This window comes from Rhinoraja longicauda, chromosome 2 (assembly GCF_053455715.1).
Source record: "Rhinoraja longicauda isolate Sanriku21f chromosome 2, sRhiLon1.1, whole genome shotgun sequence".
Classification (NCBI taxonomy): Eukaryota; Metazoa; Chordata; class Chondrichthyes; order Rajiformes; family Arhynchobatidae; genus Rhinoraja; species Rhinoraja longicauda.
The window spans coordinates 8,582,998-8,604,968 of NC_135954.1; the positions used below are offsets into that span (position 1 = coordinate 8,582,998).

A 21,971-nucleotide genomic window follows, 5' to 3' on the forward strand; every position below is an offset into this window, starting at 1 on the left:
TTTAGATAGTTCCTCTGTCCCTCTCTTCCTCTCCCCCTTCCCAGATCTCCCACTGTCTTCCTGTCTCAACCTATATCCTTCCTTTGTCCCGTCCCCCTGACATCAATCTGACCCGAAACCTCACGCATTCCTTCTCTCCTGAGATGCTGCCTGACCTGCTGAGTTACTCCAGCATTTTGTGAAATAAATACCCAGGTTTGCAAGTTAATTGGCTTGGTATGAATGTAAAATTATCCCTCCTGTGTGCAGGATAGTGTGTGGGGATCGCTGGTCTGTGCAGACTCAGTGAGGAGAATGGCCTGTTTCTGCCCTCTATCTCTAAACTAAACTAAACTGTGATCTGAATCTCAGTTTACTGGTTTTCATTATTTTATTTTAACGTTTCGGGAAAAAAACATTGCCGAAGAGTGCCATTCCATTCAGTTGGAAAATCTACAGATTCATTATGAATCAATCAAATGGAAATCACACATGGCTGTAATTGGATAAACTGTCTTTTCACATTTTGTAATCACTCTGAGCAAATTACTTCCAGCTATTTGCACATTTTGTTCACCTACTGGGCAAGTAATGTGGAAAAATTCCATTCCGCCTTTGTGAAAAGCTTCATTTCATCAAAGAAGCTGCATTGTTGGCTAGATATAACAACCTTAAATTATTGTACATTGCACACGGTTCTGTCACTTTTCTCAAAAACTAAGCACCACTAAACTACTTAATCTCTGTAAAAATGTCCTTCTTCTCACACTTCCCTTTTCCATTTGCAACTAATTTTGGTTTACCTTTCTCAATGCACAGTCACTGAGATTCAACGAATGCAATTGTTTTGAGTCATTATTCTTTCTCGCAAGTGGCAGGACTCGAAGACATATATGCCGTGCACAGCTCTCAGTCAGTTAATGAATAAAAAATTGCAGCACGAAACCATGAGTGGAAAAACTCCCAATGTTAAAGGGTACCAGATTCAGACCAAGTCTCCGCATTGCAACAAGATCATATGGCAGAAGAAAAAGCCAAAATTCTGTGAAACAAACTGTACCGAGAACTAATGAAGGGGCTCGACCCGAAACGTCACCCTTTCCTTCTCTCCCGAGATGGTGCCTGACCCGCTGCGTTACGCCAGCATTTTGTGTCTAATGTAGAGTTGATGTGGAGATGATGTTTCCACTAGTGGGAGAGTCTAGAACCAGAGGCCACAGCCACAGAATTAAAGGACTAAATTAAAATTGAAACTAATTAAATAATTAAATTTAAATTTATTTAGCAAGGAGACAAGGGGGAATTTCTTTAGTCAGAGGGCAGTGAATTTGTGGAATTCTTTGCCACAGAAGGCTGTGGAGGCCGTCAATTGATATTTTTAAGGCAGAGATAGATAGATTCTTGATTAGTGCGGGTGTCAGGGGTTATGGGGAGAAGGCATGAGAATGGGGTTAGGAGGGAGAGATAGATCAGCGAAGATTGAATGGCGGAGTAGACTTGATGGGCCGAATGGCCTAATTCTGCTCCTATCACTTATGAAGAACAAATGTGTTTGGGTGAACATGAACATTCTTATGTCATGTCCTGCCATTAATCTGGTGAACTACCTGGTAACTTTGAGACAAACAAAACCCTCAAATAATGTGTAATTAGTGTGGTGAAACAATAATCTGTTGTCAGGTCCCAATCGCCAAGGGCTAGTCAAAACCACAACATTGCTGGAGAATGCTTCATGAAGCCTTTTAAACAACCATTTCTAAACAATAAAAAAGTATTACATGAAAGGAAAATTGAGAATATGGTTCGCCAGCCAGTTTAGACTTTCTTTAATCCAACAGATTAAGTGTTGCTTCAACACTATACATCAGGAAGCAGTGGTATATACGTGACTTTCAAAACAGCCAAACACAACCTAATGTTGTGGTAGATTTCTATTAACAGTTGCAGCAATGCAGGATCAGCAAGTTGAGATCTGCAACTCTCAAATATTAAAAAAGATCAAAATTGTCAAATGCAGGAATAAATATAAGTTGTATCTTACAGATTTCTATAACTGAAGTGTCTCAACCCAAAACTTCACCTATCCATGTTCTCCAGAGATGCTGCGTGACCCGTTGAGTTACTCCAGCGCTTTGCATATTAACCAGCATCTTGTTTCTACGCTCCAGCTTTCTATTACTAGAAGTGTCTGATATTTTAACACTGATATACATAATGGTGCAAAATTCAAATTTGTAGTACACACTCCCTGTAGATATATTTCCCCATCAGATTTTAAAAGTATAGGATAATACAATAGTCTTTAATGCTATTGAAAACCTGTTGGTGTACTTGTGAAAGACCTCTTTTCAGTTCATGGGGAATACTGCAATTCCACCTTCAAAGGCAAGCAGAAAAACTGTGCATTCATCACTGCCAGTGATGATTTTAATGCTTCACATAGAAACAGTAGCATTTCTCAGGGATCACAATGATTCCTTTGTCCCTGTACTACATCCCTCATCTACCCCCTTCTTCAATCCTGACACAGTCTCTGCTTCAATTAGTAGCTACGATAGAAGACTGAGGATTTTAGAAAGTAGAGAAAAGGGCTCACTGATCACTCTACCGATTTTCCTCCATTAAATCACAACAATGCGCCGTCTTATCGTGAGCCCAATAAGGAAGAGTTGTTTTCTGAAGCTTTAACATTCCTTCATTATTTAAACACTTCCATCAAATCACTCCCTAATTACCACATACCCATACTCTACAGGCCAGAAGGAGTGTGATATTCCCAAGTAAATCAACACAATTGTCTAAACTAATCAACAAAGCTCTGCAACTTTAGGGCGGCACAGTAGACAACAGGTGCAGGAGGAGGCCATTCGGCCCTTCGAGCCAGCACTGCCATTCAATGTGATCATGGCTGATCATTCTCAATCAGTACCCCGTTCCTGCCTTCTCCCCATACCCCCTGACTCCGCTATCCTTAAGAGCTCTATCTAGCTCTCTCTTGAATGCATTCAGAGAATTGGCCTCCACTGCCTTCTGAGGCAGAGAATTCCAAAGATTCACAACTCTCTGACTGAAAAAGTTTTTCCTCATCTCCGATCTAAATGGCCTACCCCTTATTCTTAAACTGTGGCCCCTGGTTCTGGACTCCCCCCAACATTGGGAACATGTTTCCTGCCTCTAACGTGTCCAACCACTTAATAATCTTATACGTTTCGATAAGATCCCCTCTCATCCTTCTAAAGTCCAGTGTATACAAACCTAGTCGCTCCATTCTTTCAACATATGACAGTCCCGCCATTCCGGGAATTAACCTAGTAAACCTACGCTGCACGCCCTCAATAGCAAGAATATCCTTCCTCACTTTTGGAGACCAAAACTGCACACAGTAAACCAGGTGCGGTCTCACTAGGGCCCTGTACAACTGCAGAAGGACCTCTTTGCTCCTATACTCAACTCCTCTTGTTATGAAGGCCAACATTCCCTCGGCACAGTGGCGCAGCGGTAGAGTTGCTGCCTTACAGCGCCAGAGACCCGGGTTTGATCCTGATTTGTACGTTCTCCACGTGACCAGCGTGGGTTTTCTCTGCGATCTCTGGTTTCCTCCCACACTCCAAAGACATAAGGTTTGTAGGCTAATTGGCTTGGTAAAATTGTAAATTGTTCCTAGTGTGCGGGAATCCCGGCTCGGCGATGAACTGATGGGCTGAAGGGCCTGCCTCCGCGCTGTATCTCTAAACTAAACTCGAAACTAAATTAAACATTTTCAGTGGAAAGGTTTGTGTCATAATTGTCTCTTGGCTACAGATTTCTCCATTTAAAACAGGAGTGTTAAACATAATTGGGTCAGTCCCTGAGGATACTCAATTGTTCAGCTTCATTTCCTGATTATTTTGTGGTCAACATCTGCCTCTTTTCCATGCTACCATTACAGCAATTTATGTCAGGGAAATTTAGTTTCCTACCAGCAAAGCCGATGTTTCCCTAAACGATCACCCGCCCGTAGGCTTGTCAGAAGCTTACTGCCCAATTTACCCACACCGGCCAACATGTCCCTTCAACACAAGTCCCAACTGCCTGTATTTGGCCCATATCCCTCTCAACGTGTCCTATCCATCTACCTAGATACAAAATGCTGGAGTAACTCAGCGGGACAGGCAGCATCTCTGGAGAGAAGGAATGGGTGACGTTTCGGGTCGAGACCCTTCTTCAGGCCCAAAACGTCACCCATTCCTCCTCTTCAGAGATGCTGCCTGTCCCACTGAGTTACTCCAGCATTCTGTACCTATCTTTGATTTAAACCAGCATCTGCAGTTCTTTCCGACACATTCTATCCATCTACCTGTTTCCTAAACATTGCAATAGTACCTACCTCCCCCGGCAGCTCGTTCCATACATCTACCGTCCTTTGTGTGAAAAGGCTACCCTCAGGTTTGTTATTAACCCGCCAGACGACTCGTCGGTCGGCGGGACCGGGAACCCGCCCAAAGGCTCGTAGGACCGAGAATCTACCCGAAGGCTCATAGGATCGGGAACCCACCCGAAGGCTCGTAGGATCGGGAACCCGCCCGAAGGCTTGTCGGACGCTTGTCTGGCTTTCCGGAACCCGCCGAAAGGCTCGTTGGTGTAACCGGGAGGCAGCTGGGGACGTCGGACGCAAGTAGCAAGGGCCGGTAGGAGGGTGAACTGGGGTGATGCCTCCAGTGGCTTCAACTTCAGCTGTAGGAGGCGCCCCCTAGGACACAGAGATGGCCGGGCGAGGAGAGGGGCGTCGGTTCACGGGAACTGCTCCAGTACATCGAGCGCGCGGGCCGACCGGACTTTGGAGTTTGAATAATGGCGCCAAAAATGTACCTGCCTCAACTACCTCCTTCGGCAGCTCGTTCCATACACCTACCACCCTTTGCATGAAATAGATACCCTTTCAGAATCCTATTAAATCTTTCCCCCCTCACCTTGAACCTATGTCCTCTCTGGGCAAGAGACTCTGTGCGTCAACCTGTTCTATTCCTCTCATGATTTTGTACACGTGATTTTGTATTCTCAGAGGTCATAGAACTCACACAAACAGGCCCTTCATCCCACTTTGTCCATGCCGACCAGGCAGTCACACCGGGCTAGTCCCCTTTGTCTATCACAGCAGAGACACAGACCAGCACACACAGCCAGAGCAGACCAAAAACCAATAGACAATAGGTGCAGGAGTAGGCCATTTGGCCCTTCGAGCCAGCACCACCATTCAATGTGATCATGGCTGATCATTCTCAATGAAGAGACAAACTTACACCATTGCATCATCATTCTCTCATTGCTACCAATCCCTATCAACTATCATTCGCAAGGACAACATTTTAAATTCTGAGTTTTAGCAGTGCTTTAGGAACGGCACGGTGGCGCAGCGGTGGAGTTGCTGCCTTACAGCGCCAGAAACCCGGGTTCGATCCTGACTACGGGTGTCTGTACGTTCTCCCCGTGACCCGCGTGGGTTTTCTTCGGCATCTCCGGTTTCCACCCGCACTCCAAAGACGTACAGGTTTGGAGGTTAGTAGGCTTCGGTAAAATTGTGAGTTGTCCCTGGTATGTAGGATAGTGCTCGTGTACATGGTGATCGCCGGTCAGTGCGGACTCGGCGGGCCGAATGGCCTGTTTCCGTGTTGTGTCGATGAAGTCTAAAGAGTAAAAATGTTGTGATTTATAATTTATGTTATGACTTATTCGCTATGACTAGAGGCCAGATAGTTTCAAACCTGGTGCAGAAAGAAGGGCAGTGAACTAGGATCATAGTTATTAAAGACTTTATGGATGACCTTATTCACAAAATGCTGGAGTAACTCAGCAGGTCAGGCAGCATCTCGGGAGAGAAGGAATGGGTGACGTTTCGGGTCGAGACCCTTCTTCAGACAACTACCCTCACTCGAACTTTTCATCTCCAACTGCCGTCGTGACATTAACCGCCTCAAATTCTCCACTCCCCTGACTAACTCTAACCTCTCCCCTCCTGAACGTGCGGCCCTCCACTCACTCCACAACAACCCTTTCTCCTCATGGATGACCTTGGCTTCGTGACTGCTTGTCGTGCCATCAACAGATTGAAACCCAGATTTGATGCAACTGGAGTACGAGTGCTGGGTTAGTGGATTCAGTGCCAGCTGCTACTAAAACGTAAAAGAAACTTGCAGACATGGACATAGTTAGTGACGATTAGGATTACTGGCAGCATCATGGTTAATGGCGGACTGCAGGGAGAAGAAGAAATGACAACAATAAAAATGTAGAACAAGGTAACTTTTTCTGAATTCTGAAAAAAAAAAAAAAAATCTCCTTAGTTGCCAGTATTGTTCCCAAAGACTGCGTACGTGGAAATTAGGCAACAGTACATCTGTTTCAATAAAGAAAGAGCACAAAAAGGTCATTGACCAAAAGTCAACAGAGGCAGGCTTCCAAATTTAATGCAAAAGGAATGTTAAAAGAAGCTTGTTTATAACTCTTTATACCAGGACTCAATAATCAAATTAAAACGACACAATTTTTTTTTTTGCCTTCACCCTGTGTGAATCCAGAAAAGAAAAGATGAGCAAGAATTTTGCTTTTGTAGGTTCCTGAGGGAAAGTGAACAATTTCTCAAAGTTTCTGACCCATGCATTGCCTTGGCGACTAGATAAATAAATGAGGTTATGGAAACACTGACATGGTCAAAAATATTTCTGAGAGTGTGTGAGCATCACTGATACGGGTAAGGTCATGAAACACTTGCCCAAAACCACCTAAGAATTCTCTTTTTGATCCACTTCAAATCAGCGCTCAATAGAATTTGACCGCCTGTTGATAACAAATAACTTACAAAGCCATTGTAAGGAAATAAGATTATTAAGAGATTGGACACGCCAGAGGCAAGAAACATGTTCCCGATGTCGGGGGAGTCCAGAACCAGGGGCCACAGTTTAAGAATAAGGGGTAGGCCATTTAGAACGGAGATGAGGAAAAACTTTTTCACGCAGAGAGTTGTAAATCTGTGGAATTCTCTGCCTCAGAAGGCAGTGGAGGCCAATTCTCTGGATGCTTTCAAGAGAGTTAGATAGAGCTCTTAATGATAGCAGAGTCAGGGGGTATGGGAAGAGGGCAGGAACGGGGTACTGATTGTGAATGATCAGCCATGATCACATTGAATGGTGATGCTGGCTCAAAGGGCCGAATGGCCTACTCCTGCACATATTGTCTATTGATATCATTTCACTGACAAAGAAATATGTTAACTTCCTTCACAATTGTGGGGGGAGGGGACAGGAAAAAGAAGAGTGTGTAATTACCTTACTAGGGCGGCACGGTGGAGCAGCGGTAGAGCTGCTGCCTCACAGCACCAGAGACCCTGGTTCGATCCTGACTACAGGTGCTTGTCTGTATGTAGTTTGTACGTTCACCCTATGACCTGCGTGGGTTTACTCCCGACTGCTCCGGTTTCCTCTCACACTCCAAATACGCACAGACGGGTAAGTTAAATAGCTTGGTATAATTGTAAATTGTCCCTCGTGTGTGTAGGATAGCGTTAGTGCGCGGAGATCGCAGGTCGGCGCGGACTCGGTGGGCCAAAGTGCCTGTTTCCATGCTGTATCTCTAAACTAAACTAAACATTAAACATAACCCTGACCATACGAAATATCCTACAATATAAAAACTGTTGCCATTAATTGAAAGTGGTAAACTTGTAAAATAACGCCAAGAAAACTTTTGCAGACCAATACATTCCTTATTTGTAAACAGAATGTATCCCAAAATAATATTTCTGTGAAGAATCTATTTTTTACAGTCTTGTTTCAAAATACCACAGAACATCAAATGGTCCAATCATTTATATCACGATCATCAAATCCCTTGGTCCAGAAATTATCAACAAATGCCATTTTAACCATCCATCATAATATCTATCTGTAACTGTGGGCATGTGCAGCAAATAAAAATGGACAAGAGGTATAAAGATGGCTTTGTTCTTTGTTCAAACTGCAGTCAAGGGTAAAGGCGACTATATCCTTAATCCTTTACTTTAGACTGCGGCAACAGGCCTTTCAGCCCACCGAGTCCGCACTGACCAGCGATCACCCCGTACACTAGCGCTATCCTACACACTAGGGACAATTTTACAGCTTACCAGGCTGATTAACTTACAAAACCTGTACGTCTTTGGAGTGCGGGAAGAAACCAGAGCACCTGGAGAAATCCCACGCGATCACAGGAAGAATGTACAAATTCTGTGCAGACAACCCCAGTAGTCAGGATCCAACCCGGGACTCTGGTCCTGTAAGGCAGCAACTCTATTGCACCAAATCTTTGCGCCTAAGATATAACCCTGCTGTCTTCCAGCATGAACAAGTTTACATATCAAAATTGTTTAAATTTTGACCAAACATTCATACACATTTTTTAAATACCAAATTGGGTGGTTTGGCTTTCCTTCACTTGTAATCCTGATTTATCTGCTTTTATCCCATTGCCAAAATACTTTGGTGATCTGCAGCTCATTAGTTCATAAATTCATGTGATAGGAGCAGAATTAGGTCATTCAATCATGACTGATCTATCTCAGCCTCCTAATCCCATTCTCCTGCCTTCTCCCCATCACCCCTGACACCCGTACTAATCAAGAATCTATCAATCTCTGCCTTCAAAATATCCATTGGCTTGGCCTCCACAGCCTTCTGTGACAAAGAATTCCACAGATTCACCACCCTCTGGTTTACCTTCACCACCACACTAGCTCTTCTTTCAAGGTACGTTAGTTAGTTTCAACGACATAAATGCATGCGTGTTTTGCCCTCCCTCTGCACAGTGGCGCAGTGGTAGAGTTGCTGCATTACAGCGCCAGAGACTCAGGTTCGATCCTGACTACGGCTGCTCTCTGCACAGAGTTTGTACGTTCTCCCCATGACCTGTGTGTTTTTTCCCGCCAGGATTTTCGGATTCCTCCCACATTCCAAAGACGTAGGTTAATTGGCTTAGTTAAAATTGTAAATTGCCCCTCGTGTGCGTAGGATGGTGTCACTGTGTGGGGATCGCTAGTCGGGGAGGACTCGGTGGGCCGAAGGGCCTGTTTCCATGCTGTATCTCTAACCTAAACTAAACTCAATGACAAAGTAAGCAAACATGAATGGGAGGGTGACCCTCAACAAACAATATCACAGTATTGACAAACCCGAACATGCCTCAACTGACAGCGAGGGTCCAATGGCATACGAAACATTCAGCTTCCCGACCCGAAACCCACCTATCCATGTCCTCCAGAGCTGCTGCCTGACACTCTGGGTTACTCCAGCACTTTGTCTCTTCCTTTTTTTGTAAACCGGCAGTTCCTTGTTTCTCTAGGTTGTAAGTGTTCTGATTTTTGAGCAAGCCCCGAAAATGAATTCTAATAATAAGATTCTCCAATTTTACATGACCTTTAACTAACCCCTCCAATCACTACCCCTCTCCTCCCAATCACCCACCCCAACCCTCCCTCCCTTTCTCCCGCACACCCTCCTTCCCTCCCCTGTGCCCCACCTAGACTCCCACCTACTTCTCCCCTAACCCTTCCTGCCACTTTGAGTTGAGTTTATTGTCACGTGTTCCGAGGTACAGTGGAAAACTTTTGTATTCATTACTCCCTCTGGAAAGCTTGCTCTGGCTTCACAATCCACAACTCTTCAAACCTGCCTCACACCTACTGCTCTTATCTCTGGTCTTTGTTCCAAACATCTGCCTATCAAAACAATTCCTCAGCTGTCCACCTATTACCTGCCACGCTTTCTCCTGCCTCTCCCCTTATCCAGCTTTCTTCTCCCCCCCCCCACCCGCTACAATTAGTTTAAAGAAGGGTCTCGGCCCAAAACGTCACCTGTCCATGTTCTTCTGAGATGCTGCCTAACCTGCTGTTACTCCAATGCACTTTGTGTCCTTTTGTGTATTAACCAGCATCTCCAGTTCTTTGTATAGGAAGGACTGCAGATGCTGGTTTAAACCGAAGATAGACACAAAAAGCTGGAGTAACTCAAGGGGTCAGACAGCATCTCTGGAGAAAAGGAATAGGTGATGTTTCAGGTCGAGACTCTTCTTCAGACCAAGAGTCAGGGGAAAGAGAAACAAGAGATATAGATGGTGATATAGAGAGATATAGAACAAAAAGATACGCAAAAAAAGTAATGATGATAAAAGAAACAGGCCGTTGTCAGCTTATTTCTCTACAATGTGAGACACAAACTGCAGTTCTCCCATTTTGACATCCAAGTACACTTAGTCTAATCTCTGGGCAATAACATTCAAAACGTACCACACCTGTCGCCGGATACATCATTAAGACGGAGACACAAGAGACTGCAGGTGCTTGAATCTGGAGCAACAAAACATGTTGGAGGAACTCGGGTTAAGCAGCAGCTGTGAAGAAAAATGGATGATCGATGCTTCACAGGTTCTGCCTGACCCGCTGAGTTCCTCTAAAATTTTGTTTTTGGGATACTTCATTCATTGAGAGAAAAAAATGCAGATGTCTGAATAAATTAATTCCTTCAATATGACATCAAGACATGAGTGTTTACTATATTTGAGGGTGTTTTTATTTTTAAAAGGTTCCTCTCGGCGGCACGGTGACGCAGCGGTAGAATAAGGGGTAGGCCATTTAGAACTGAGATGAGGAAAATCTTTTTCAGTCAGAGTTGTGAATCTGTGGAATTCTCTGCCTCAGAAGGCAGTGGAGGCCAATTCTCTGAATGCATTCAAGAGAGAGCTAGATAGAGCTCTTAAGGATAGCGGAGTCAGGAGGTATGGGGAGAAGGCAGGAACGGGATACTGATTGAGCATGATCAGCCATGATCACATTGAATGGCGGTGCTGGCTCGAAGGACCGAATGGCCTCCTCCTGCACCTATTGTCTATTGTCTATTATTTGCTGCCATACAGCGCTTGCAGCGCCGGAGACCCGGTTCGATCCCGACTACGGGCGCTGTCTGTACGAAGTTTGTACGTTCTCCCCGTGACCTGCGTGGGTTTTCTCCGAGATCTTCGGTTTCCTCCCACACTCCAAAGACGTGCAGGTATGTAGGTTAATTAGCTTGGTGTATGTGTAAATTGTCCCCTAGTGTATGTAGGATAGTGTTAATATGCGATGCGGACTCGGTGCGGTCGATGCAGACTCGATGGCCCGAAGGGCCTGTTTCCACGTTATATCTCTAAATTAAACGAAACTAAATTCTCCAAAGTTAATTTTTTTAAAAAAATTCTGAATACAGTGGTCTATGGCCATAAAAGGTCAGGGGCAGCATGGTGGCGCAGTGGTAGAGTTGCTGCCTTACAGCGCCAGGGACCCGGGCTGGATCCTGACCATGGGTGCTGTCTGTATGGAGTTTGTACGTTCTCCCCCTGACCCGCGTGGGTTTTCTCCGGGTGCTCCAGTTTCCTCCCACACTCCAAAGACGTACAGGTTTGTAGTTGAATTGGCTTGGTAAATTGTAAATTGTCCCTAGCGTGTGTAAGATAGTGTTAATGTGCGGGGATCACTGGCCGGCGCGGGCTTGGCGGGCCGAAGGGCCTGTTACCGCGGTGTAGGGCGAATACTAAAACTTGTGCCTATCTTTTAAGCGGCGCTGGCTTGAAGGGCCGAATGGCCTCCTCCTGCACCTGTTGTCTATTGCTCATAGTTGAGGCAGCTTTCAAAACGAGTGCAGAGCTAGCTCATTCTTACACAAAATCAGCATTACAAACCAGCAGTATGAACATTGATTTAAGATAAAACCTCAATCGGAAAATGAGTTAAAAAAAGACACTCAGCAGGCTCTGAAATGCAGTGTCTGTAAGAGTGATGGAGTCAGATTCAAGAATAGCTTTTGATAAGGAATAGGGTAATAAAGAACAGGATAGTGCACTAATGGTTTTGCTCTTTCAAAGGTGAGAGATGCCATGGGACGTGACAGTGGTGTAGTGGTAAGCTACTGCCTGCCTTCCAGCGCCAGAAACCCGGGTTCGATCCTTAACTACAGGTGCTCATCTGTACGGAGTTTGTACGTTCTGTGCTCCCTGTGACCGCCTGGGGTTTTCTCCGAGATCTTCAGTTTCGTCCCACATTCCAAAGATGTACAAGTTTGTACGTTAATTGGCTTGGTATAAAAGTAAATTGTCCCTAGTGTGTGTAGGATAGTGTTAGCCTGCGGGGATCGCTGGGCGGCACGGTAGCGCAGCGGTAGAGTTGCTGCTTTACAGCGAATGCAGCGCTGGAGACTCAGGTTCGATCCTGACTACGGGTGCTGCACTGTAAGGAGTTTGTACGTTCTCCCCGTGACCTGCGTGGGTTTTCTCCGAGATCTTCGGTTTCCTCCCACACTCCAAAGACGTACAGGTATGTAGGTTAATTGGCTGGGTAAATGTAAAAATTGTCCCTAGTGGGTGTAGGATAGTGTTAATGTGCGGGGATCACTGGGCGGCACGGACTTGGAGGGCCGAAAAGGCCTGTTTCCGGCTGTATATATATGATATGATATGATATGACAGTGCGGACTCGGTGGGCCAAAGGATCCCGTGATGAGTTAAGATTTCAGATGGGCCCATGGCGTTTTTCCCAGTGTTCATTTCGTTACTTGCACAGATATTCATAAATTCAGTAGTTATAGGTGCATAATTAGTCAATTCGGACAATCAGGCCTACTCCGCCATTCAATCGTGGCTGATCTATCTTTCCCTCAACCTTATTCTCCTGCCTTCTCCCCATAACTGCTGACACACTTTTTAATCAAGAACCTTAAAAATATCCATTGACGGCCTCCACAGCCATCTGTGGCAATGAATTCCATTGATTCACCACCCTCTGACCAAAGAAACTACCTTCCCATGTCCTTTCCAAAGGTACGTCCTTTTATTCTGAGGCTGCGCCCTCTGGTCCTAGACTCTCCCACTATTGGAAACATGCTCTCCACATCCACTCTATCCAGGCATTTCACTATTCCGTAAGTTCACAAGTTATTGGAGTAGAATTAGGCCATTCGGCCCATGATTGATCAGCATTCAATCATGGCTGATCTCTGCCTCCCCGTCCCATTTTCCTGCCTTCTCCCCATAACCCCTGACACCCGTTCCAATCAAGAATTTGTCTACCTCTGCCATAAAAATATCCACTGATTTGGCCTTCACAGCCCTCTGTGGCAATGGGTTCCACAGATTAACTACCCTCTAACTAAAGAATGAGTTCCCTCCTTATTCAAGATCAATGGATACAATATACTGATGGAGCCAGTTAAAGGTTATATACTGATGGTAGTTAAAAAGACTGCAAGTAGTCATCTACTTGATTAAAATCTTGACCTAGTTAGGACCCTTCCTTGACATTAAGGTGCCTGGGAACAACATTTTCATTCATTGAGTGCTAGTCTCCAAATGTATCAGTAAATAATCTGGTGACTAGGTCGTTAAGCATCATGAAACAAAAGGCCAATTGTTACAGTGTGCTATTGCTCAATTCCCATTATACACTGCACTGACAAAGGAGAGTCCTTGAAGATTCAATGAGGATAGGAAATATTGGAATAGTGCAAGGCCTGGATAGAGTGGATATGGAGAGGACATTTCCACTTGTGGGAGCGTCTAGGACCAGAGGCCAGAGCCTCAGAATAAAAGGACGCACCTTAAAAAGACGAGGAAGAATTTATTCAGCGGGTAGTGAATCCGTGGAATTCATTACCACAGACGGTTGTCGAGGGCAAAGTTGATGGATATTTTTAAGGCAGAGATTGACAGATTCTTGATTAGTATGGGTGTCAGGGGTTATGGGGAGAGGCCAGGAGAATGGGGTTGAGAGGGAAAGATAGATCAGCCACGATTGAACGGCAGAGTAGACTGAAGAAGGGTCTTGACCCGAAATGTCAGCCATTCCTTCTCTCCAGAGATGCTGCCTGTCACGCTGAGTTACTCCAGCTTTTTTTGTGTCTATCTTCGGCAGAGTAGATGTGATGGGCTGATAGACTCCTAGAACTTAGAACTGCAGAATATGGAAAAAGTCTTAAATGAATAATCCCCCCCATATGTATTTAACGTGGATAATGAAATGGAAGTCAGTGAGTTCATGGAATTGAGCAGTGATATCCTTGAGCATATCAACATTACAAAAAAGGTGGTGTTGGAGGTCTTGAAGTGCTTGAAGGTGCATAAATCCCCAGTGTCTGACCACATGTTATGGCAAGCAAGAATGGAGATATATATCAATTTGGAAAGTAGACAAGAGGATGGTGGATATAATTTAACTCTGACAGGTATAAGCAGATGCATTCTGGAAAGTTAAACTAGGGCATAGAACAGAAAACTAGGTGCAGGAGTAGGCTATTCGGACCTTCGAGCCGGCACCGCCATTCAATATGATCATAGCTGATCATCTAAAATCAGTCCCCTGTTCCTGCTTTTCCCCCCCTATCCCTTGATTCCGTTAGCCCCAAGAGCTAAATTTAACTCTTTCTTGAAAACATCCAGTGAATTGGCCTCCACTGCCTTCAGTGGCAGAGAATTCCACAGATTCACGACTCTCTGGGTGAAATAGTCTTTACTCATCTCATTCCTAAATGGCCTACCCTGTATTCTTAAACTGTGATCCCTGGTTCTGGACTCCCCCAACATTGGGAACATTTTTCCTGCATCTAGCCAGTCCAATCCTTTAAGAATTTTATATGTTTCGAAAAAATCTCCTCTCATCCTTCTAAATTCCAGTGAATACAAGCCCAGTCGACCCATTCTTTCATCATATGTCAGTCCCGCCATCCCGGGAATTAACCTGGTGAACCTACGCTGCATTCCCTCAATAGCAATAATGTCCTTCCTCAAATTAGGAGACCAAAATTGCACACAATACTCCAGATGTGGTCTCACCAGGGCCCTGTACAACTGCAGTAGGACCTCCTTGCTCCTAAACTCAAATCATCTCGCAATGAAGGTCAACATGCCATTCATTACCTTTCTTCACTGCCTGCTGTACCTGCATGCTTACTTTCAGTGACTGATGTACAAGCACACCCAGGTCTCGTTGAACCTCCCCTTTTCCTAATCTGACACCATTCAGATAATAATCTGCCTTCCTGTTCTTGTCACCAAAGTGGATAACCTCACATTTATCCACATTATACTGCATCTGCCATGCATCTGCCCACTCACCCAACCTATCCAAGTCACCCTGCAGCCTCATAGCATCCTCCTCGCAGCTCACACTGCCACCCAGCTTTATGTCATCCGCAAACTTGGAGATGTCACATTTAATTCCCTCGTCTAAATCGTTTATATATTGTAAATAACTGGGATCTCAGCACCGAGCCTTGCGCCACCCCACTAGTCAAGATAGGATATAGCAGGACCCTTGAGAGTCTGTAGGAAAGAACTGCTGGTTTACACCGAAAATAGACACAAAATGCTGGAGTAACTCAGTGGAAGCATAGCTGGAGAAATGGAATGAGTGACGTTTTGGATCTGGAGAAGGGTCTCGACCCGAAACGTCACCTAAACGCACCCTCAAAAATCATCAGTAAACTTCAATACATTCAAAACTCCGCTGCCCATCTACTCACCCACACCCCGATCCGTGACCATATCACCCCCGTCCTTTACAAACTCCACTGGCTCCCCATCCCCCAGAGAATCCAGTACAAAATCCTCCTCATGACCTACAAAGCCCTCCATAATCTGGCCCCATCCTACCTGACTGACCTCCTCCACAGGCACACTCCCACCTGCACCCTCCGCTCTGCTGCTGCCAATCTCCTATCCCCCCACATCCGGACCAAACTCAGATCCTGGGGGGACAGGGCTTTCTCCATCGCTGCTCCCACCCTATGGAACTCACTACCTCAAACCGTCAGAGACTCCTCCACACTCACCACATTCAAAACATCACTGAAGTCTCACCTGTTCAGTATTGCCTTCAACCACTGAAGGTCACCCCACCTTCTCATCATCATCATCATATATATACAGCCGGAAACAAGCCTTTTCGGCCCACCAAGTCCGTGCCGCCCAGCGATCCCCGTACATTAACACTATCCTACACCCACTAGGGACATTTTTTACATTTACCCAGCCAATTAACCTACATACCTGCACGTCTCCTTTCTCTGTTCGTTTACTTATTTATCTATTTATTCACTTCCCTATGTTCCCGCGGTCTAGGCTTAAGCTCAGGGGTGACCGCGCTTTTGCGGTTGCAGCTCCTAGACTGTGGAACAGCATCCCTCTCCCCATCAGAACTGCCCCCTCCATCGACTCCTTTAAGTCCAGGCTCAAAACCTATTTCTACTCCCTAGCGTTTGAGGCTCATTGAGGAGGCGCTGTGAACTGTTTGCGTGCTACTACTGTACGTTTCATTTTTTTCCATTGGAACCTAATCAGATGTACAGCACTTTGGTCAACGTGGGTTGTTTTTAAATGTGCTATACAAATAAAATTGACTTGACTTGACTTGACTCTAAATCCCTGTAAAGCGTCTTTGAGTATATGAAAAGCGCTATATAAATTTAATGTATTATTATTATTATTTTCTCTCCCGAGATGCTGCCCGTCTCGCTGAGTTACTCTGGCATTCTGTGTCTACTTTCTATTGTTGATAAATAGTTGGGTACTCCAGCATTTTGTGTCTATCTCCGGTGTAAACCAGCATCTGCAGTTCCTTCCTACACAGTTCGGTATTTATGTTGTATTATCTTAAACACGCAAATCGCAAAAACCTTGGCGGCGTTGCAAATAGTTAAAAGTCAAATGACGAAGTCAATAGAATTTTAGCCGCCCAAGATCTTGATCCAACCCCCCCCCCCCCCCCCCACTTTAATCCACGCAATCAATGTTGGATCACAACGTCGTAAATAACCCAGAATACAGATGCCTCGATTTACACGAGTTACACGTGCTTTCTGCGTGGCCTTCGCTGCCACAAACACTTTCAACTGGACACGATGTTATAACTTAAAACGGGGGTATTTATTCACAAAATGCTGGAGTAACTCAGCAGGTCAGGCAGCATCTCAGGAGAGAAGGAATGGGTGAAACGTCGCCCATTCCTTCTCTCCTGAGATGCTGCCTGACCTGCTGAGTTACTCCAGCATTTTGTGAATAAATACCTTCGATTTTTTACCAGCATCTGCAGTCATTTTCTTATACTTACTTAAAACGGGGATCTATCCAACTAACTGTTCACTTAACAGACAAGCCAAATAACGCCCCGGGCGGGCGGGCCAGTTCTACAGAGAGCCGCACCTTCAACAACAAACAACCAGGACCTCAGCGTGAGAGGGTATTCAGTTGGAGGAAGCTCGCCACACCTGCTATTCAAGTCGGTGTGTTTCATGGGACTGGCATTTCGACTTTGGGTTAGTTTGAGCGGTGTGTGTGTAGCAGGAGGAAGGAGACGCAAGACGCTTGTTTGCTGGAGTAACTCAGCGGGACAGGCAGCATCTCTGGAGAGAAGGAGTTGGTCGAGCGAGACCCTACTTCAGTCTGGGTAGGGGGTGACGAAGGAAGGATAAGGTGTGGAAACGAGAGATCAAAGGGGGTGAGGTTCAAGGAAAAAGTAGAATAAATCACTGTTGGCTGAGGGGAAGATGACAACGGGGCATACAATCAATTCAATTTAATCAGGAGGACAGTCAAACTAATGGGGGATGGAAAGAAGGGAGGGGATGGGGGAAAGCAAGTGTTACTTGACGTTATAAGCTGCCCAAGCGAGATATGAGGAATGCTTGGATTTGCGACGTCGGGGGTCAGTTCCGCGTCTCTCCTACAAGCCAATTGCAAGGCGAGCCATCGAGCCTGGTGGCTTGTACTACACATTTGTTTACCAAGATCTAGGAGCGGAGTAAAGCCATTCGGCCCATCAAGTCTACTCCGCTATTCAATCAGGGGGTATGGGGGAGAAGGCAGGAACGGGGTAGTGATTGAGAATGATCAGCCATGATCACATTGAATGGCGGTGCGTACAGGCTCGAAGGGCCGAATGGCCTCCTCCTGCACCTATTGTCTACTGTCCCCCCCTTCCCAGATCTCCCTCTATCTTCCTGTCTCCACCTATATCCTTCCTTTGTCCCGCCCCCCTGACATCAGTCTGAAGAAGGGTCTCGACCCGAAACGTCACCCATTCCTTCTCTCCCGAGATGCTGCCTGACCTGCTGAGTTACTCCAGCATTTTGTGAATAAATCGATTTGTACCAGCATCTGCAGTTATTTTCTTATAATATATGTCTATTGTCAATGATGGCTGATCTATCTGTCCCTCTCAACCCAATTCTCCTGCCTTCTCCCCACAACCCCTGACGCCTGTACTAATGCAGAACTACTCAACAATCTGCCAATAACTCAGCGGGTCAGGCAGCATCTCGGGAGAGAAGGAATTCAGATTGAAGAAGGGTCTCGACCCGAAACGTCACCCATTCCTTCTCTCCAGAGATGCTGCCTGACCCGCCGAGTTACTCCAGCATTGTGTGTCTAACTTCGATTTAAACCAGCATCTGCAGTTTTATTTTTCCAACAACAATCTGCCAATCTCCGCCTTCCATTGACTTGACCTCCACAGCCATCTGTGGCATAGCCAAGAATATATATATATATATATATATTCTTGGCTATATATGAAGGCCTGGGTTAGATTTGCAACTTTTTAAAAAAAAGCAAAGGAGAGTATTAACACCAGTAGTTTGGAGTTAAACTAAAAACAGGTGGGGCGAGCTTAAACTGGGTACGTTTACAAGAGCTTCTAACGAAAGACCCACACAGAGTGGAAAGAGCCGAGTCTCTTATCACCACCCCCCCCCCCCCCACAAACAACAACATCTCCTTGAAACAAACAGCCGGTCTTCACACCCGGTCCTTCAAAAATTGCACAGATCGAACCACACCCTGCGGGCGACTGCCAATATATGATCCATAAAAGGCGAGTTCTGGTGAACCCAACTCATCGGCACACAATTCACCCCGAATAATCAATTACTCCATCAATGTCAAATCACCCACACAGCGCTGTTAATGTTGACCGATTGCTCGCTCGTCGGTTAATTCAACCTCATCTCTCGTTCTTCCCAACTTCCTTTTCTTGGCTGTTGAGCTGTATTTTTTTGGGTACTTGCCAACATTATCTTTCCTTCTTTTTTTTTTTTAAACACCCATATGTGTATATTTCTTTTTTAAAAAGAGGGGAAGCGGGGAGACCACGTCTTCTGTCTGTGGGCATTGATGGAGTCTAGCAGCTGCGCTATTAGATTCTACTGCGATTCCTTGAAACCTACCGGAGATTTTTCAATCTCAGCTACATACCGGACGCGGTATACAGTGAGTGGGTTTCTGGCGCCGATTGCCAGCTCAATAGGGATCGCCTTCCACTCTTCACTCAGGGGAAAGGGAAACGTTTCTATTCTTACCCCCCTCCCCTCCTCCACCCCTCCCTTTTCCCCTTCCCTTTCCCTCTGCACACATTTTGTTTATTTTAATGGGACTAACAGATTTTTGTTATGCGCGTCTGATTTTAAACCTTTCCTCGGGGCGTTAGTTGTTATGGAGATGAACAGATCGGAATGGGTGGAGGAGGGAGGGAGGGAGGGAGGGAGGGGAACAAAATAGTTGCCTTGTGTTGTGGATACGCACATATTTCGGGAAGGGGAATAGTGTGTATTACCTGCTATCTGCCTTAGACGTGTTGGGACAAGGCGGTGGGTGAAGAACAGTCTGATTTTCTTCCATTTCCACCACACACTTGGTGTTGAGATCCATCTCTGCGGAACATCAGTCAACATGTCACCAGAATTAAGCCCACCACCCAAGTCTCCCTCTTCCCCCCCAAAGTCTTCCTCTCCCCCCCAAAGTCTTCCTCTCCCCCCCAAAGTCTCCCTCTCCCCCCCCCAAAGTCTCCCTCTTCCCCCCCAAAGTCTCCCTCTTCCCCCAAAGTCTCCCTCTTCCCCCAAAGTCTCCCTCTTCCCCCAAAGTCTCCCTTTTCCCCCCCAAAGTCTCCCTCCCCCCCAAAGTCTCCCTCTTCCCCCCAAAGTCTCCCTCTTCCCCCCCAAAGTCTCCCTCTTCCCCCCAAAGTCTCCCTCTTCCCCCCCAAAGTCTCCCTCTTCCCCCAAAGTCTCCCTCTTCCCCCAAAGTCTCCCTTTTCCCCCCCAAAGTCTCCCTCCCCCCCAAAGTCTCCCTCTTCCCCCCAAAGTCTCCCTCTTCCCCCAAAGTCTCCCTCTTCCCCCCAAAGTCTCCCTCTTCCCCCCCAAAGTCTCCCTCTTCCCCCAAAGTCTCCCTCTTCCCCCCAAAGTCTCCCTCTTCCCCCCCAGTCTCCCTCTCCCCCCCCCCCAAAGTCTCCCTCTCTCCTCCCTCATCCCCCCCTCCAAGTTTCCCCCTCTTTTCCTCCCTCCCCTTCCCTCCCTCCCTCCCTCCACTACCAACGATGAATGCAATGCAGACTGTTTATGACTGTCGAGGGAAAAAAACAAAACCCTCACTCACAGAAAGTGCAATCGCTATTTTGAAGGGAAGGCAGATGAATTAATGTGAATTGTTGCTCACCTCGTCGGTTCATGGGCCGGACCCTCACTGCAACTTTCACCTTGGAATCCGACATTTTCACACACTTTCCTTTCCTCACTCTCTCTCTCTCTCTCTCTCTCTCTCCCGCGACGGTCCTGTGTTAACTTGCACTTCTTAATTCCTCTCGGTTGCTCAGTCTGCCGCGAAGCTCTTCTCCCCGGCGTCTCGCCCTGCAGCAAACCACGGGTCCATTACTCGAGACGGAGTGGAAGAGCAAAGAGGGGGGAAGATCCTCTTGTGTGGGGGTGGGGAGGGGGATTTTTTTTCTTCTCTCTGCACTCTCTCCTCCTTTGCTAACCAGAGATGTTCCACTCCTCTCCCTTCATCGCCGCCATGTTACAGGCGTTCAATCAGCCCCCCAAGTCGGAGATTCCCGAAACACGGAGACCAGACTCGAGAGAATCTCCGCTCTTGGCGGAAAGAGCCGAGGACAAGGGCGCTCGGGCTTCACCAGGCAACTGGGTCGCTGTCACGGAAACACCCGAATGGACTCGGGTCAACAAGCAAGCAACACCACAAGACCATGCCCATTCCCTCTCTCCTGAGATGCTGCCTGACCTGCTGAGTTACTCCAGCGATAGGCAATAGGTGCAGGAGGAGGCCATTCGGCCCTTCGAGCCAGCACTGCCATTCAATGTGATCATGGCTGATCATTCTCAATCAGTACCCCGTTCCTGCCTTCTCCCCGTACCCCCTGACTCCGCTATCCTTAAGAGCTCTATAAGAAGATAACTGCAGATGCTGGTACAAATCAAACGTATTTATTCACAAAATGCTGGAGTAACTCAGCAGGTCAGGCAGCATCTCGGGAGAGAAGGAATGACAATAGACAATAGACAATAGGTGCAGGAGTAGGCCATTCAGCCCTTCGAGCCAGCACCGCCATTCAATGCGATCATGGCTGATCACTCTCAATCAGTACCCCGTTCCTGCCTTCTCCCCATACCCCCTCACTCCGCTATCCTTAAGAGCTCTATCCAGCTCTCTCTTGAAAGCATCCAACGAACTGGCCTCCACTGCCTTCTGAGGCAGAGAATTCCACACCTTCACCACTCTCTGACTGAAAAAGTTTTTCCTCATCTCAGTTCTAAATGGCCTACGCCTTATTCTTAAACTGTGTGGCCCCTGGTTCTGGACTCCCCCAACATTGGGAACATGTTTCCTGCCTCTAATGTGTCCAACCCCTTAATAATCTTATACGTTTCGATAAGATCTTTTGTGTCCAAGACCAAGACAAGACAAGACCAAGAAGTCTGAAGACACCGTCCGACACACAAAAAATATAGAAACCTGGAGCAACTCAGCGAGATCTCTGGAGAAAAAGGAATAGGTGACTCTTCAGATCGAGACCCTTCTTCAGACTGAGAGTCAGGGGAAAGGGAAACGTTTCTATTCTATGCTTAACTTTTTCAATGCTTGATAGATAGAGCTCTAGGGGCGAGTGGAATCAAGGAAGAAGGCAG

General features: G+C 46.3%; 1 protein-coding gene across 5 annotated transcripts in view; it reads right to left on the reverse strand.

The window, feature by feature from the left end:
- The window catches only part of kif13a (kinesin family member 13A), a 269,942-nt gene extending 249,055 nt beyond the window's left edge, over positions 1–20,887 (reverse strand). For all 5 annotated transcript variants that reach the window (XM_078414771.1, XM_078414778.1, XM_078414761.1 and 2 more), the window contains exons 1-2: positions 20,488–20,887; positions 19,613–19,709 (exon numbers count right to left, since the gene is read on the reverse strand). In XM_078414771.1, the coding sequence (XP_078270897.1) occupies positions 19,613–19,709; positions 20,488–20,542 (152 nt within the window). In that variant the 5' untranslated portion in view covers positions 20,543–20,887. The remainder of the gene's footprint in view (positions 1–19,612; positions 19,710–20,487) is intronic.
- Between the last annotated feature and the right edge of the window lie 1,084 nt (positions 20,888–21,971).